At 54.3% G+C, this 13,459-nt stretch overlaps 1 protein-coding gene across 1 annotated transcript in view; it reads left to right on the top strand.

Moving 5' to 3' along the window:
• Positions 1-13,421, top strand: part of PDGFB (platelet-derived growth factor beta polypeptide) — a 13,724-nt gene extending 303 nt beyond the window's left edge. Inside the window, exons 2-7 of the mRNA XM_009699199.1 lie at positions 5,513-5,663; positions 8,800-8,883; positions 9,370-9,575; positions 11,285-11,426; positions 11,816-11,989; positions 13,226-13,421. Of these exons, the coding sequence (XP_009697501.1) occupies positions 5,513-5,663; positions 8,800-8,883; positions 9,370-9,575; positions 11,285-11,426; positions 11,816-11,952 (720 nt within the window). The 3' untranslated portion in view covers positions 11,953-11,989; positions 13,226-13,421. The remainder of the gene's footprint in view (positions 1-5,512; positions 5,664-8,799; positions 8,884-9,369; positions 9,576-11,284; positions 11,427-11,815; positions 11,990-13,225) is intronic.
• Positions 13,422-13,459: the final 38 nt, after the last annotated feature.

Genomic DNA, 13,459 nt, shown 5'->3' with positions numbered 1-13,459 from the left:
CCCTAAGAATCGACACCTCACCCTAAGCCCCAAGACCCCAAATCCTTTGACCTCTCTGCCACGTTTCATTGACCGTGTTTCATTTCAATCTGATCGTGTGCAGATTGAGGGGATCAGAAAGCCCCTAACATTTACGTGCGGCGCTCGGTTCCCACTTCAGCTCTACCCAAGGTGGCAAAACCATGGGTTGGATCTGCAGCTTGGGGGTTGTCAGGGACAGGAGATATCCTTCCGCCAAAACTTTCCTCCCTTTGCATCATTTCTTTCTCTTCCTTCCTCGTTTTCGGGCAGCCCCTCTTGTGGGTGGCAGGGAAGGGGTTGGGTGCGAAGCATCGCATCATCTCCTTATGGGCCCATTTTGCCCTTGCCCAAGCCGCAAAGGGAAGCAGTTAGATCTGTGGGCTGCCCAGTGGTTATGTTTGTTTTGGGCAGAGGATGGTATTTCCTCTGTGGGTGGCTCAGATCTCTTTCTCCCATGCAGCGTGAAACATCGGCTATGGTTGGCGCTGGAGAAGGGTGTAGATGGAAGTGTCTGATCCCAGGGGGGCTGTTATTCTGCACTGTAATCACGTTGAAAGACTGCACAGCTCTATGACAGCCTGGTAGGGTTAGAGTTTGGGAATTCTGGCTCTAGGTTTTTCGGGAGGAATCATGATATTTGTCACTTTATGACCAGAGAGCCAAGGTTTCTGCTTGGGGAGATGCTTCTGCCTGTAGCCAGTCCCTCTACTTTGAGGGCAGTGTGTTGCACCCTCTGCACCAGGCAGCCTCCGACCAGGCTGCGGAACCATAGTCATCCTCCGAATGGGGCTTGCAGCTCCTCCCCAGCCTTGCCAGAGAAAGTGCACGGGGAAGAGTAGCTCCTGCTGATCCGCAGAGGCCTGAGCCCAGAGACGGAGCCTCCTGAGTCCCTTTCCCTCTTCGATCACACCCACCTGGAGCTGGAGGGCCCTGGAGCTCTTCCAGCCAGAGGGAGTACGAGCCTCAGCGGGAAGGTATTTGCCAGTTGGGAAGCGAGGATGCTAAACCGATTTGCATTTGCCCTGCGGGCTGTAATAGTTGCCTTGCAACATTTACAGAGATGGGCTGAGCCCGGTGTAGTTGTGCTGGGGTGAAGCCCCACTGGCAGGGCTTTCTGGAATTCCCGAGGAATGGGGTGCGGCTGGGTGCTTGCTTATAACCTCAGCCCAGCTCCCCATCACGTCTTCTTGGTACAAGGCTCCCGGGCTCTTCCCGAGTCTTCCTAGCATGAGGCTGTGACAAGGACAAAGCGGTGGAAGCCGGGATGGATGACATGTCTGGGGTGAGCTCGTGGAAGGAGCCAGGCGAGTCGTCCCTGCCTCCCTCTCACTGTCAGCTGATGCACAGCAGCAGGAGAGAATGACAGTGGTTCCTGCGCTGTTTCCAGTGCTGCCGGTACAGAACCATCCCCGGGGGTGGAAATGCCTCCAGCCCTTGCAGGGGAGGTGTGGGGGGAGCAGGGGGAAGCAGTGGAGTCCCCCTTGAAATGGGAAAAGGGTGGGTAACTCTGGCTGTATTTTAGGAACGTGGGCTAGATCAAACGTTAAGTTTGATTCTTTTAAGGGAGGAAAACATAAGCCACCGTCCCACGTGGAAGGGGCTCGTGTGAGGAAGGTTGTGCCTACTGTGGGGAGAGGCATGTGTGGTCCTACAGCCGGCGGATGTCGGGGTCCCCCTGTAGCCGGGAGTGCTGATGGAAGGGGGGAAGCCCTGTGCCAGGGGAGCAAGAGCCTCTGGGGTTCAGCGGGCTGGTGGCAGGTGCTGCCGGTCTTGCTCTCTGCCAAGGAATGTGGTGGAGTCTCCCCTCGGGGTCCTCACGTCAGCTTCAGAGGGAATTAAAAAATGCTGTTTGTTTGGGGTTTTTTGCCTGGCTGATCATTCAGGACCCTGCTGCCAAGATCCCTTGCTGCCATCAGTGTGGAGGTGCTCGGGAAAGTCCTGCTCTCCAAGGCAGAGGAGCAGATAGCTGGCTGCTTCCCTGCCCTGGACTGGTGCTGCCGCTACCCTTCTGTCCTTCTGTGTGCAGTCACACGTGGGTTTGTAGACACACCGCCTCAAAAAAGAGAACTGGAGGAGTCCTCACCCTGCGAGTATCCTTGGCTGGTTTCTTTGAGCCCTGAGGGTCTGCCGTCCCTGCCAGTTGCACAATCTTTGCTCCCTCCTCCTCCTCTGTACCTGCTGTGCTACCAAGAGAGACACACCTTCGGGCAAGACTCTGAAACCCTTGCCTGTGAATAGCTGGAGGGAGGACTGGAGCACACAGCCCTGCGGATTGCCTGCACAGCCACCTCGCTGATCGCAAGGGGACCTTTCAGCATCCCTGGTGCTCAAAAGCGTATGTTAGCAGAAAGCTCCAGAGGCAGGGGGTAGAAGGATTAGGGAGGAGGCTGATTTTGGGAGAGCGTGTGTGTGGGGAGCAGGGACGGGGGGATGTCCTGTTTGCAGGGCATTGCTGCATATGCATTGGTTTGCAGCGGCCAAGCCACACTGCTCATGGCTGGGAGGAGGGAGGCAAAGAAGATGTGCCAAGAAGCCCTGGCGTCACAGCCGCTCTCACCCCACAAGTGCCAGCAGCCGGGAGAAGGGGAGGGGATGTCCCTGCCCGGGGACTGGCAGAGTCGGGGGTGTCCCTGCGGTTCGGGGGAGAGCCAGGCACTGGGGGCAGAGGGAGGGAGGGAAGAACAAACTTACTTTCTTCTAGGAATTCAGGGCCTCGCAGGCATACAAGGCCAGGCCTTGGGGCGCTTGACAGCCAGCCAGGAGTCCATTGAGACAAAAGTCTCCTTTGATCTGCCGCACAGTTAAAGAAGGAGATTGTTAACCTGTGTTAGACAAATAACTCCAGAGGAGCTGCTAAGCAGGAAAAGCACCGGCTCTTTGGGCTGGTCTGTTGGGGATCTCACCTCCTGCAATGCTCCCCCACCTTCTGACCCCATGGGATCAGGTGGAGGTGGCTGATGGACCTCTGCTTCCCTGTGTCCCATCCCCACCGAGTGCCCCGAGCCTGGCTGTGTGCGGTGCCCCCATCTCAGGGGTGAGGGTCCAGAGGCACGGCTGTTCCCAGTCACAGACCCCAAAGGGAGCAAGGACAAGCCGTGCAGCTCAGCTCTGCGTAGCTGCTCTTAGGTCTTGGATAGGGTTCTGCGGCGCAAGAGTAAAGGAAGGAGCTTCACAGGTTTGCGGTTGTCACTGGCAGAGCTGCCTCACAAACCCTGGGGAGGAGGACAGGATTATGAGCCGTGTGGGCTGGTGATAACACGGTAGCCGTGCTGATAGTATCTGCAACAAGAAAAAACTGGCACCTAAAACTGCTGCCGTGAGCAGGGAGTGGAGCTTCTTCCTACAGGCCGTCAGTCCCCAGCAATCCGGCTCCTGAGGGCCTGCATTTGCAATCCCTGATCCGTATCTGTTCCCCCTGCTCAGTTAGCAAGGTGACACCTCCCAGCTCGCCTCCAAAGTCACCGAGTCTCGTAACACCTGCCCACGCTCTCCCCCAGCGAGTGCCGGAGTTTAAAATAAAGTTCCATTTCCTACACGTATTAAGTGTCAGGAAGGACCAGGGGCATCCGTGCACGGCAGCGTTCGTACACAAACGCATTTGGCTGACAGGTGCAAACATTAAAAAACCTGCAATTTCACCACCCGGCGCTGAGCTCTGGCTGCAAGTCCTGGGAGCTGCAAGTGATCCCTTTTCCAGTAAACGTGTGTGGCACAAGGCAGGGAAGTGCTGCAGAACCTCTCCGGCACTGGGCTGTTGGTCCCACTCTTCCTCAGGCAGCAGGAGTTGTCAGAAGGCATCTTCATTTCGCAGCTATTCAGCGATCCCTGAATTATACAAGTCTGTCTCTCGCTGTGCATTCATCACTGATGCTGCTTCCCTCTCCCTCGGAGACTGAGGAAGGAGTGCCTGGGGATGTAAAATCTGCTTTTCGCTGCAGGCGGACAGCCAGATCTGTGGTGAGATGTGACAGTAACAGGGATGGAGCAGGGCAGGGAGGCTCGATCTGACTCGAGCTCTCTGGTGGATCTGGCTGCGGAGGTTTAAGACGCTCGTGTTGTCTGCTCTGCAGCGATCCCGGGAGGTTTCTGCCCCATGATTTGGGCTGCAGCAGCCTTCAAGCCACCGCATCCTAGTTTAAGTTACAGTATTAGAGGGTGGGCTAGCAGGGCTGAGGAGGGAGCACCCCTATTGCCCTGTTAGTAGAGGCGAAGGGCAGGTGGCCAGGGGACAGACACGTGTGGGAGAGTGCCAGGCTCAAGCAGCCGTGCAAAAGTGGCTGCAGGTTTGGGCTAAAGCCCTCAAGGTTTAAAAGCCAACGTTTAACCACCTGCCTGGTGGTTTTTTTTTGACTCCAAGCAGAAGGGAAATGTTCTGCACCAAACGCAGGCAGGGAAGGAATAGCTGTACGCTAGAAGGACCACACACATGCCACCAACTGCCCATAAAAACCCCCACAAAAATCCCTGCGTTTCACAAGCACATGAGCCAAGTTCTCCTCTCGGTTACAGGGACATGTGTAGGGCTGTGGCTCAGGCGGCATCCAGCACCCGGCTGAAAGAGCAGCTTTTCCACATGAGTAGCCCTGAATGAAGAGAGCTAGGAGCTAAGCAAACACTTTGGCCAGTACTTTCCTCCGTCTCTTTTTCTAGTCTTTCGGAAGTATGTTTTAATCAGTGCTTGCTTTCCCACACCACTCCTTTGTAGTCTTGTTAAGTGCTGTCACTTGGCCCCATTCAAGCCTGGTGCCAGAGTAAAATTCCCAAGAGATTAATGGCGTTGCACCTGCCCGCACAAACCCTGAATTTGGCCCATCGTCTGATGTCTTACTGCTTACTTAATGTTTTTGGCACTGGCATGCAATGACATCCGAACGCCCATGTGTTTCTTCATCCAAATCAGCTCCTCAGCCCACCGCCTCCGACAGCCTTTCATGTCCTCCCTGCAGCATTTGTGGTTTCACCGCGGGCTCATGCCGGAGCAGCCTCAGCTGCGAAGGTCCATCTTCCTCTCCACCCCCCCTTCCTTTTTTTTTTGTTTTAAAAAAATATGCAAATGATGTATATTATTGGGCCGCTGTGGTTTGAAAACACACACGCACGCACACGCACATACACGCGATATCTGACAAAGCCAGTGAGGGAGTTTCAGAACGGAGGGAAATATTGGGAAGGTTTTATCTGATAGCGTAAGGGAAGTCTGTTAAAATGTCTTTAATGCAGGCAGCAGGAACGGGAGGCCACCTGGAGAAGTCATACAGCACCGGAGAAGGAAGCCTTGCTGGCTGCTTGCATAGCGTTCAGGGCTCTGCTGCGCAGCTCGGGCATTTTTGGGCTTTTTCAGTCTCCCGACCACTTTGTGAGAGGTTTGCTCAGGTTTCAGGCTCATGCCTACATGAGGGCATGTCTTTGCGTTTCACTGGTTCTGTCGTGCCTCCTCCGTGCTCCTTCAGTTCCCCCCACTCCCGCTCCGTGACGCAGTCAGTATTTGCAGGTCACCGTCCTTAACGCTTGTTTCTCCCCTTCTTTTCCTTTTGTCGTCTGGCAGGGGGACCCCATACCCGAAGACATTTATGAGATTTTGAGTGGCAGCTCAGTGCGCTCCATCAGCGACCTCCAGCGTGCCCTGCGGATAGACTCCGTAGGTAAATCTCCTCTTCACCAAACACTTCTCTATTTTTCTTAACTCTTTGGGGAGGAGGGAGGGGATATTCTGTTTTCCAGCAGGCACACTGTCAACAAACCTCACTGTAAATACAGGAACCATTCAGGAGCTGAGACTTGGCTATTTACACACCTAGCCCCCCTGAAACCTGCAGGAGTTAGGCACCTAGATGCCTTTTAAGATCTCCTCCTAACTGCCTGGTCTATCGAAGGACACTGACTTCCAAAAATTATAGGGGATGGGCAAGGTGAGTGCAAGGAACTGAGGTCAGCGCTTTTCACCCTGGGAGATGCACAGGCAGCAGGGCTTGAATTGGCCAAGGATCAGTTTAGGAGGTGGAGAAATGGGAGGTAAAAATGGGGTGATAGAGGAGGAAAGGGGCTGAGCGGGTTCTGAGGTTTAGCATCCACAAAAGGCCACGGGCTCCTAGAGGCTCTTAGAACGAGAGCGGCAGCGCACGTGTCCGTGGGTGAGTTACGGGACAGGAGCTAAGTCAGGGTAGCGTCGCTTCACCTCCTGCCCGTAGATAAGAGCTCCGGGGGCTGCAGTACCTCGGGGTCACTTGGCCCGGGCTGAGCGCAGCGGGCGGCGGGAGCGACGAAGCGCGGAGGGGTCGGCACGTGTGGGAATTGGAGCACGCGCCACGGCGGCTGGGTTGGCCCAGGAATTTATTTATAAACGGTCTCTTCAGAGCAAATTCCTTTCTATTCTAACTCTGCTCCCGCCCGTCGTCCCCTGGCCCCCCCAGCTCGCCTTCTCTCTCGTGTTTTGTCTGTTTAGAGCTTTGTAATCCTTGCCGAGACACTATCTACGGGGGAACAGAATTTCCTGCTTTTGTTTCCTATGCCAGTCCAACCACTGGCGCAGTCTCAAAAGCATTCCCGCTGCCTTTCAAAACGGCCCTGGAGGGGCAGGGGGGGGAAAGCGAGGGGGAGGGCACCAGCTGCGTTCAGCTATTGTTTGCCTTAGAAAGAGGCGACGAGGCTCCCCACCACCGCCACGGCCGCTCCCTGCCCTCACCAGTTCCCTTCTCCTCGTCCACGAGCCACACAATGGGGCAACTTCCAAAATTAGCTGTGCTGGATTGTCCCAGGCTGGTCCCCCCGCCCCAACCGTCTTCAGTGCTGACCCGGCATGTAGAAGGACAACCTGGGAGAGGGAGGGACCTGGTTTTCAATAGGAGATTTGTTTTGAGTCAACAGTTGTTGCTATTTTTTTTCCCCCACCCTCTCATCAACTCAACCCCTGCGCAAAAGGCAGCCCCCACCCTCGTTTGATAAAATGCCAGGCGGCACAGGATGGGGGGGGGGGGGAGGGGGGGCTCTTGTCTGTCATGTCCTGGTGTCTAAGGAACAGATACATCTCTATCGCAGTTACTAACCGCCCTCATGATTAAGAAATAAGATGGACTTCTCTTGATGGCTTGAAAAGCCCAGGGGTATGGGAGAAGGCTGCAGAGCTTTGAGTCACTGGTTTCACTTCAGGTCCCAGATGGGAAAGGCTGGTCGGGGGAACAGAGAATGGTGCTGTGAAGCTGGCTCTTTGTTGCACCCTGTGGCTCTCATCTGCTCCCAGGTAGTCACCAAGGAGCATCACCATTTGCTTGCCCTGTGTGGAATTAGTGTATTAGCAAATGAGTGTATTAGCAAAATAATCCCGAAGCGGCTGGAGCTATTGCCTGTGCGGTCCGTGCACCCTGTGTGTCTCTGACTGCGCAGGGAGCCAGGAGGCAGATGAGCCTCTCCTGACTTTAGACACTGATGTAGACCCACCAACAGAGGTGTGTAGAGTGGGGGTCGCCCCCCATAACTGTGGCTGCCTGCAAAGCAGGCATGGCCGTCTAAGCCAGTCATCCCGACAGCCTGTGTAGCCCCTGGAGAACGAGATGCCCTTCTAGAGCGGGATCCACCAGATCTCATTTTGGGTGTTTGCCTCAGGGCGAGATGACTGGTGTCCTGGGATTGATCACGCCTCTCCAGCTGCTTTAAAGGCTGGCTGTCAGTCCACCTCATGGCGTTAACTGCTGAGGCACATGATTCCTGCCTGGTGAACACAGCCTCTCTGCACCCGTCCCAAATCCTTCAGCAATTGCTTCAGAGCTGAGCGGAGAGCGGAGTCTCTGTTCCCCCTTATAAGAAGGCTGCACTAGGGCAGGGCTGAGGAAGAGGAATGGGACATGACAGGTGCGGGAAGTCTGCTCCATCGCACATCTGATAAACAGAGATCTTCCACTAGCCCCAAATTCCCTTTAAGAAAATTGCTCCCTTGATGCTGACGTCCATTCAGCTTCCTTCAGCAGGTCAGAGAAGGAAAGAGCTGTGGCTGGGTGGGAGCTATCTCCGAGCGCAGCCATTGTCCGGAGCTCAGGAGGGGCTGCCTGCTGGAGTGCTCCATGGGGATTATGGGCATTTCTCCATTCAGCGCTTCCTATGGGAAAAAGCGGTGGGGTGGGAGGGAACTGCTCAGGGCTGGCCTGAATGCTATCGGTCTTCCTCTCCCATCGCTGACTGAACTACCTCCAGATCCTGCAGCTTACCTTCGAGTAGTGTAGGGGAAAAGTATTTTTTACTTTCTTTTTCTATTCTTCTGTCGTAAAACTGACTCTAACCTAGAGCGGCTGTAGTGGGTTGGGAGAGAGAAAGCAAGGACCTCACCTCCCACCCGTCATCCCCTTCACCTGCCCTCTCACCCCGCAACTCTCCCAGTCCCAGCAAGGCCCCCCAGTGTTATATACCAAACCTTCTGCTGGTCCCATCTGGTCTTTGATCCTCCTTGCTGTATCCTGGTCTCAGCTGGCTGCTCTGAATCCCTCCGCTACTCTTCTCTGACACCAGAAAGCCCTGCTGTAAGCCTTATCGTTCTTGAGCTGGAGCTTTCCTCTCCCAGACCTAACTGGGACCCCTCTTTCAAGATAGGCTTGTTGCTTTGAACTGCCTAGTCTAAGCCAAGAGCAAACCTAGAGTGTCCATGCCCTGGAAGATTTACACCTAGCGTGATGTACTGGGGCCATGTCTTATCCCGCGTCTCTGCACTTTGCCTGATGAGCAGAGCACAAGTGCCTGCTGTCTTCTCCTGCCTCTACCCGGTGCTATTAGGTCATGTCTTTCCCTTTACAGAGGAGGATAGCTCCAGCCTGAACCTGAATGCAACTCAGCCCGGTCAAAACCCTGTGGCCCTGTCTCGAGAGCGACGAAGCCTAGGTGAGTTGGGGGTGTTGCACCTTGTGATTGTTGGGGCGCTCACCTGAGCAGCTGTGGGTGGGTGCAGATGCATGTCTGAGGCACATGTGTGGGGCTAGGGGTTATAGTGCACATGAATGTGTAGACAGATGAGAAGGAGGGTCTGGGCCTCACGTAGGAGCTGAGTGTTACACCCCGGGAGGGCAGGAGAGGGAGTCTGGAGCTCTGCAAGCTGCTGCTTTAAATCTTGCTGGTGACACTCTAAAGAAGTGTCATCTCCTGCCTAGGACTGCTGCTGCAGTGAGAAGCATCATTTTACTGGGGCCTCCTCCACAGGGCACGGCTCTGTCCAGGGAGGGAGCTGGAGGGGTGGGAGAAGGAGAAAGAACATGTGTGTGTGTGAGAGCCGTGTGGGGTCTTTCTCCTCCCATAGAGGTGGCTGCAGTGGGCTGGTAACAGCTGCAAAGCCCGTTTCATCCCCCCCTTTCTTCTCTTGGCCCTCCACAGATGCTCTGGCAGGAGCAGAGCCAGCTGTCCTCGCAGAGTGCAAGACACGGGCGGTGGTCTTTGAAATCTCCCGCAACATGGTGGACAGCACCAACGCCAACTTTGTGGTGTGGCCGCCCTGCGTGGAGGTGCAGCACTGCTCCGGGTGTTGCAACAACCGCAACGTGCAGTGTCGCCCCACGCAGTTTCGCATCCGGCACGTCCAGGTAAGGGAGAAACCTCCCGCTGCTCCCTTCTCCTGCAGCCCACCTCCATCCCTACCCCCCAAAACCAAAACCCCAGTGGGTCTCAGGTGCAAGGCTCCCGCAGCTGTCTGTTCCCTCGCACCCCATCTGCGGTCACGGCTTCTGCATTAGCCACGCAGCGCAGCAGTCTCTGGCGTGGGGGTGACGGCCGTGCCAGCTGCTGGGAGGGCTGGTGCTGTTCAGCAGCTGGGACTGTCACCATAGCAGTGCTACAGGGCACCGTCCCCAGCTGCAACTCCACGCCACGGCTATTTCTGTGGCTCGAGGCGGCTTTATCTGCTGTGTTAGAGCAGAACAAACAAGACACTTTCATCACGGGAACTGTTTTTGATGCAAAAAGAGGAGGGCTTGCAGTGTCAGTCTCCTTCCCCCAGCTGCTGCTGCAGCTTCTTCCCAAGACACGCATTGGAGCAGCTTCTCCTCTTTCTTACGATTACCTCCTGACCCGCTCCAGCAGCAAGCAGACACCTGACGGCTAATCTCTTGCTCTGATCCTGCCCTCCTAACAGCTACCAGTGATCTCCTCACAGCTTCCTCCCAGACAGCTTGTTTAAAAATAATATTCATCCTATACTAATCCTCTGCCTGAGCCATGAAACTCCCCCAGGCAGGCAGCAGAGGTTGGCTGAGAGAGGTTATATTCACACAGCCCTTTTCATCAGGAAATTCCTTTCTCAGAAAAGTCGGGCTGAATGAGGGAAAAATGAGGGGGAGCAGGAGTTGTTTTTGTGGAAAAAACAAGTGAGAGGTCAAAAGCCAGCCTGAAAAAGTGACCTGGAAATGGTTTCTTTGAGGACAGAGGTCTCTCTATTGTTTGGCTGGAAGTGTTTGTCTAGCGAGCAGCGTGTGGTCTGAAGTGTGTGGAGTGGGCTTTCAAGGAAAGATAAACAGCCTGGCTGCTTCGGCACTGGCTGAGGGATGCTGCTGGGGGCAGTGGGTTTAGAGGAATTCAATCCCAGTCGTGCGGCAGAGCAAGTATTTATAGCTTGTGGAGCGCTTCAGGGACCGCGGTCTTGTTAGATAACCTGAGTGGGGTCAGGCCCAGCAGCTTCTGGAGTGGGAGGACCCCCTAGAAAGCTTGTGCCCTATGGTGAGATGTGGAGCTGTGAGTCTTCCCTCTGAGTCAGCACTGGTGGAGAGTCCGAGGGAATTTCCAGAGCACCGCCTTTCCCGTAAAACACAGAGCTGAAGGCTTCAGCCCTGCAAGTTATTAAAGAGCTTGAGACAAATTCAGACAGGCCTCAGCAGAGCTGGTGAAGCTGCGTTTGCTTGCATCAGGCTCGAGTTTTCCTCCTTTTACCCTTCCTGTAGGATTCTGTGGGAGTTAATTCTGGTTGCCCCCTGGTCTCCGCCATCACATCTTGTCGGAAACAGGCTAGCGTGTTTTGCGTGTCCCATGTTTCTGTCTGTGATCAACCAGTCATCCTGCTTAAGCAGCGGCAATAGTTGCGAACGGGGGAAACAACCAGTCACATCCAAACTTGCCTGATCTAGGTCTAGCAGAATTAGCTCCCGTACACACCACCCCTGAATCTGAACCGTGCTCTATAAACTGCCTTCTGACCCTTTTAGGAAGAAAGCCAGTACTGAAGCCTGCTAACACTGATTATTTTTACAGAATGGGAGCCGCAGCTGTAGTAATCTTTTCCTTGCCTCTCTCTTCCAAATAGGTGAACAAGATCGAATTTGTCCAGAGGAAGCCAAAATTCAAAAAAGTCATTGTGCCTTTGAAGGACCACGTGCAGTGTCGGTGTGAAGCGGTGTCCCGTCCGCCCCCCAGGAACAGCCGGCCAGGGCCACGTGAGCAGAGACGTAAGGATCTTGGCATTAATAGAGTGGAGGGAGGCATGAGAGGGGGAAGAACCCTTCACTGGTTTCAATCTGCGTAGCTCCAGTGAATCCCATGGGCCTTCGCTGGTTTATACCAGCTGAAGGACCTTTCTCGGGATGTCTGCCTGCCAGCAAGGGGCTGAAACCGAGGGAAATGAAGGAGGGGAAGGTGAGAGGTGAGGGGAAGGGCATCGTGGGAAAAGGGAGAGGGCAGAGACTGTGGAAAACAGAGGACAAGGGACAGAAGAACAGAAGGAAGCCTTGTGGCCCTCCTGTTGCAGAGCTCTTTGTTGACAGGGTGTGGAGAAAGATATTTCACCATGAGCCGGCTGCCCCTCGCTGTACAGACACTCTCCCCTCTGTTTTGGCAGGCTTGTCACCATCGTTCACCTCAGCCGCTGTCTCACAGAGGCAGCGAGTACGCCGGCCGCCGGCGCAGAAGAGGAAACATAAGAAGTACAAGCATGTCAACGATAAGAAAGTGCTGAAAGAAATCCTCATAGCATAGAAGTGCTGGCAGGGGAGAGAGAGAGAGCACAAGGCAAGTAACAGCAAGCTGCTTTTCCAGTTGGGAGAGATGTTCTCCCGGCACTCGGTTCTGCCCAGGCATCTCGGACCTTTCCCGCAGCACTGGCTGCTCATTCAGTGTGGGGCTATGGCAGGGCCTGGGCATGATAAAGCCCAGGTTGCAGGAGAGGGAAGGACTGGGCTGGGACCCAACACGTGCATCCTATTTATGGCTTTATGGCTCTTCGCAAAGGTGGAAGGATCGTGCTGCAACCAGACTTGCTCTTGGGCCCTGCCCTCTGCTTTCTCTGCCTCCCTTACAGGCGGAGGGCGAGCCTGACACCTCTCTGCACCTAAATCCCCTCGGGGTCCATGTAATTCATCTCTTCTGTGGAGCAACTCCTGCTCTCCTTTTTCTATTGATTCTCCGTTGAAAGCAGAGAATTAATGTTGCTCTGGGGATCCTTTTTCCTTTTATTTTACTAGTTGAGTTGGCAGAAAGACTGAAAAGCAGCAACACTTTTGGTTCATCTCTCTTCTAGCGGGAAGCCTGTGTGTATAAGAAAGGGCATACCAGGGGAAAGGAGAACTGGAATCTCTGGCAAGAGATCTGGACTTTGTCAGTCCTGGGTCTGATTCTTCTCTCCCTGACTTGTGTAAACAGGAGTAATTCCCTTGTCATCAGAAGAATTTCTCTGGTACAAGGGAAAGGAGAATAAGCCCTGGTTCCCCATGAGAGAGGGAAAGATGCAAAAAGAGAGAAAGAGTAGCCAGGGCGCGGACTCGGAGGGGGCTGCATTCAGAGGGAAGTGGGACAGCCTAACAGGGAAAGCCCCGGCCCGTCACTCTGCAGTTCCAGCTCTGCTACAGCCCCTTCAATGAGCCTGGGCCACTCGCTTCGTACTCACTTCCCCTTGCCTCGGGAGAGGGGACAGTGGGCTTCCATGTGTGGCATTTCAGGAGCTGGGGACGAGGGGTGCCAGGCGATGTCTTGGGATTGGTATTCCCACGCTTAGCACTACAAGGGCTCTGATTATCCCAGGATCCTCCTGGCCAGCCCAGAGTTCCCAGAGTCGAAACGATGCAAACCCATGCAAATCTCAGCTCTGACTCAAGCTGTCCAGGGGAAAAAATAAAGGTCAAAAGCTCTCCTGGGCTTCTAATCTGGCACTTTGACACAAGTGTTTCCAGAGGAGAAAACGGGAGAGGAGGGGAGTTGCAGGGGGAGAGGGTTACATATTCTAACGCAGTGTCTGGTTTTGTTTCACTTCCAGGTTTATTTAATATATTTGCTGTATTGCCCCCATGGGGTCCTTGGAGTGATAACTTTTCCTCTTTGTCCGTCTGCCTTGACGTCTGATTCAGACGGCAATTGGTGCTTCCCTTTCCACCAGTGGACCTTCTCCCACCAAAGCCTCTCCCTTCTTTCATTTATTGGCATAATTTTAAAGTTTTACACACACAAAAAAAGGACAAACATGACCTATATATATATATATATAAAAGAG

This window comes from Cariama cristata, unplaced genomic scaffold (assembly GCF_000690535.1).
Source record: "Cariama cristata isolate BGI_N322 unplaced genomic scaffold, ASM69053v1 scaffold25784, whole genome shotgun sequence".
In the NCBI taxonomy this organism is placed as follows: Eukaryota; Metazoa; Chordata; class Aves; order Cariamiformes; family Cariamidae; genus Cariama; species Cariama cristata.
This window is presented reverse-complemented; position numbering and strand designations above follow the sequence as displayed.